At 36.4% G+C, this 4,250-nt stretch overlaps 1 protein-coding gene across 1 annotated transcript; it reads right to left on the bottom strand.

Moving 5' to 3' along the window:
• Nucleotides 1–285: 285 nt before the first annotated feature.
• LOC111996264 (uncharacterized) lies at nt 286–4,048 on the bottom strand. Its single transcript, XM_024028224.2, has 3 exons — nt 2,997–4,048; nt 800–850; nt 286–406 (listed from the first exon to the last, which is right to left on the bottom strand). Exons 1-3 carry the CDS (start codon nt 3,823–3,825, stop codon nt 360–362), a joined length of 927 nt encoding a protein of 308 aa, XP_023883992.2. The 5' UTR covers nt 3,826–4,048; the 3' UTR covers nt 286–359.
• Nucleotides 4,049–4,250: the final 202 nt, after the last annotated feature.

Genomic DNA, 4,250 nt, shown 5'->3' with positions numbered 1-4,250 from the left:
GATATGCAATGAATAGAATTTCCCTTTATAAAAATTTATATTGACAAAGTCTTTTTTTTTTTGGGAGAATCCAATATCTTTTTTTTTTTTGGAGAAAGTAGAATCCAATATCTTGATTATGACTTGCACTCTTTCTCTGAAATACATGGACTTCTTTCACTCAAAAAAAAAATGAACTTCAAAATAATGTCAAAAATCTCAGATCATGAACTCAGGCTTTTAACATACATCAACTCTCTCTCTCTCATGTTTAAACACTCCTCCTCCCCCCTCCTCCTCCCCCCCCCTTCAAAACAAAAAAAAAAAAAAAAAATTACATGAGATACAGATAGATAGATGGTAATGTTGGGTGGACCTCTTCAAATTTGATTGCATGTCATCCATACTAGCAAACCCATAGAAAATCCTACAAATAAATATATCCAATTTAGATTGGTAAAATTAAAACTATAAAAGAAAAAGGGAAAACAAATAATTATTTTCATATGTAATGTTTGGAATATTACAAAATTTACAGCAATTTAGAAAAAAAAATGTTTATCTATATGGTACGTGATGACATATGTATGTGATATCTATGAGAATTGAGGAGAATGGTAAGGAGGAATTAATCTTAAATATTTCAATTGAAAATAATAAGAAATGCCAGTTACTCTTGGTATCAAGATTATTATATAGTCACTTGACTCACTTGCATCGATAATAGTACTATTTTGACAATTAAAATCAGCTAAATTAACTGTTTCTCTTTTTATAAAAAGGAAAATGTAACATATGAAAGATGTATCTAAAAAGCTACCTGTTAATGCGTCCACCATAGACCAAGTTCTTCCACTTGATGAAGACTTGACTGCACATTAATGCAAAGATCACTTATTGTTATACAATACTTCAGTATAACCAAGTAATTCGGTAGGAATATCTACATTTGGATACAACTGAAAACTAAAAACTAAAAATGAAAAAACTGTAGCAAATAATTTTTAAATGTGTAAATAGTACCGTGGGATCTATTTTTAATGAAAATTTCACTGAAAAATGAAATTTGTGGGTTCATGAACAGTGCACACTGTGCACCGTTAACGGAAAAGTCAAATATTACGGCTAACAGTAGCCACAACAGTAAATGAACAGTAAAAAAATATTGGCTGGAATGCGTGAAAAAAAAAAAAAAAAAAAAAAAAACTGAAATGCAAACACGCGTTTCAGCTGTTTCAGCCCAATCCAAATGAGCACATAGTATGCAATGAGAAGATAAAAGAGTAATATTTTATTAATCTAATCATCCAATTGTTCGACAAAATTCAATTTGATATTTTGATCCCTTAATTATTAGTATTTCTGTCAATTCAATTTCGTAATTTTTAAAATCAAGTCAACGCGATCATCGGATCTCAACTATTTAAATTTTAATAGAATTAATAATCTAATCATCCAATTATTAGACAAAATTTCAATTTGATATTTTGATCCCTTAATTATTACAAGTATTTTTGTCAATTCAATCTCTAAATTTTTTAAATCAAGTCAACATGATTATCGGATCTCAACTATTTAAAATTTAATAGAATTAATAATTGAAATTAACTTTATTTTAAAATATTTATTGTAGGGACTCGGTTTAGGAAGGTTCCCCAACAATACATTTTTAGAGAGTGGGTCGAAGGGTTAGGCCCTCACAGACTAACAACGGAGCACATGCCCCCTTTTTCCATTGAAGGGGAGTGAGCCCAACTTACAACTAAGGGCAGCTCCTCGGCCCTCGTCCGAGGAGGTTCCCTCCCTGAAACTGACATAACCTCCGAGTCATTATATCTCCTTCTCTTGAATCATGAAAAATCCCCCTCCCCCTTTCAGGAGAGACTCCCTACGTTATATACCCCTCTAAACTGATCCTAACCCTCCATTTGTCGATCAATCAAGTTACCACTTGAGAGCCTGTCCCATCAGCCGCATCCCTGTTCCTCCAGTGGGTTGCATCACCCAAGGCGGCGCTGTTCAGGAGTCCTGTCCTCATTAATGCGGCCAGGACGTTAGTTGAGGGCATTCAATGCAGAGGTGACAGCTCGCCTAAGGCTTGTTCCTTCGCCGTGCTTCCGTCGCCGACGCATGGCACTGGGCCCTTTCCTCCTCGGATATTCAAGGAGTCACCTTTGGTGGGATGATGCTCGCGTTCTTCTGAGGTCTCGGATGCCCGAGGACGGGGCCCTCCTCGGATATGTTCCTCGGGGGTCGGCCCTCGCGCTTTCACCCTCGGACCCCTCATGCATCCTCGGTGCGGGCCTTTGGGCCTGGCTTGGAGTGGGCCGAGGCTACCTGATTTTTGGCCCCACATTTATATTTTCCATAACTTTTAACCACAATCTCTAAAGTCAAATCAACTTGATTTTGAAACTTTTAAGTGCTAAATTCTCATAATTAATAGTTGAGGGACTAAATTTTGACAATTAATAGTAAAAGAACTAAATTAATAAAATTAAACCTAAGATAACTAATCATGATTAAAACACTTATATGATTGATAATGGTTATGAGTGGTTTTGCCTTCAGTGACTTTGAGTATCTGACATTGGCTAGACAAACCACATGTACAAATATACATATACATGGCGCATTCACCTTGCATCCAACACAAAAACATTAACCTAAGCAAAGCTTGATTATAATTATTCTATTGAGATTCAAGAATACATTTGGATCGCAAGATTTGGGCATTTAAATTTGGATTTGAGTTATTAAAATTCAAATATTTTGTTTGGATAGTTTTAAAAAAGGTCAAGGATTTAAATTTGACAAATCCACCATTTGAAAATTCTTGGATTTGAAATGATATTTAAAATTAATGGATTTGAAATCATGACTTTTTAAATCTATTGATTTAAAATCCAAATCAAAATTCAAAAATTCAAGTTTCCAAACACAATCTTAGTATTTGTTATGGACAACATGTGCAGTTTGATGTTGAAAGAAAATCAAAGCCTTAAAAGTTGTCTAACCTGAATCACAATTTGATGTGGAATTGAAGCTCCCACACATGCACATTTGCCTAATCCCATCAGAACCATACCCACAAGTACCACCAGTGGCCTCGCATGCATGGCAAAAATCATCATTCTCTTGGACTGAATACTTCACACGTATCCCATAAGACCATCCATTAGGCCCATTCATTTTCAATGGTGCTAAACTATAAGCACTACTATACCCTTCACACTGAAGCTTAGTGAGATTAATGGACTTGATTGCCTCAAATGCCAAAGCACAACATTCAGGTGGGCCAGACCCATAAGAACCTGAGCCCACTTTTCTATGGCCCACTAAGTCCCATGCTGGACAATCATAGTACTCTTCACATCCCATGCCTGAAACGTTTCTACATGGCAAGTGCTTACCTGGGAAACCTTGGAACAATGGTGATCTAGCTGAGCAACCTATTAGCATGAACACATTGTCTGCAGTTGGATTCATGTATGGTTCACGCCACGGCTCGACCGCGAAGCCGTTGCCTCTGCCTCCTAGCACTATGGTGTCACATGTTGACAAGTGAGGGTCATGAAGTGTGAGAGCTTGATAAGCATAGTCTATTTCTAAGACCCGGTAAGAGCCAGAGCTAATGTGGAACATTAGGACATCATTCATGCAAAACAATAGGTCTCTGAAGCCTGGATGGCCACAGCCATATTGGAGTGCAAATGGGTAATCTATGGTTATGTTTCCACAATAAGATCTACATGTGTTAACATGGATAGCTGAACTAATTACTATTGGGATTATTAGTGCTTGAATCAAGAGGTAGAGGGTGATGGTGAAAATGTGTATAGTCATGGCTTTGAGTGAAGATTGGGAAGAAGAAGTGAGAGGAAAAACCAAAAAAGAAAAAAGTTGTGTATGGGGAAGAGGAAGATTGTTAAGTATAGTGATCTAGTGGGGATGCAAATGATAGTTTTCTTGGATAGTTGAGGTCCTTGAGAAAATGTGTAAGGGTATGAATTGTGGGGGTACTTTATTCACATGTAGTGTTGAGGAATCTGGTTGAATTGTCTATGGGTTTTCCTTTTCTTTTTTGAGCAGAATTATTTGTTTTTAAAAAAGTTCATTCTGCTGCCTTTTGAAGCTTTGTTAGCTTTAGTTTGCTTTTTGGCACTGTGATATATAATATTGGGTTGCTTTATGTCAAGCGCCATGCTTCTCTATGACTAAAATAGTGTGGCTGATCCAAAATTTCAACTAGGTAAAGAAATTATGAAATG

The sequence above is a fragment of the Quercus suber genome, unplaced genomic scaffold (genome assembly GCF_002906115.3).
Source record: "Quercus suber isolate HL8 unplaced genomic scaffold, Cork oak 2.0 scaffold_119, whole genome shotgun sequence".
Classification (NCBI taxonomy): Eukaryota; Viridiplantae; Streptophyta; class Magnoliopsida; order Fagales; family Fagaceae; genus Quercus; species Quercus suber.
This window is presented reverse-complemented; position numbering and strand designations above follow the sequence as displayed.

Excerpts from the sequence above, each read along its gene's own strand:
- LOC111996264 (XM_024028224.2), bottom strand. The coding sequence starts at position 3,825 with ATGACTATACACATTTTCACCATCACCCTCTACCTCTTGATTCAAGCA. Across the intron at positions 851-2,996 it reads CACATCAAATTGTGATTCAG|TCAAGTCTTCATCAAGTGGA; the intron begins GTTAGACAACTT and ends ATTAATGTGCAG. Across the intron at positions 407-799 it reads TATGGTGGACGCATTAACAG|GATTTTCTATGGGTTTGCTA; the intron begins GTAGCTTTTTAG and ends ATTTATTTGTAG.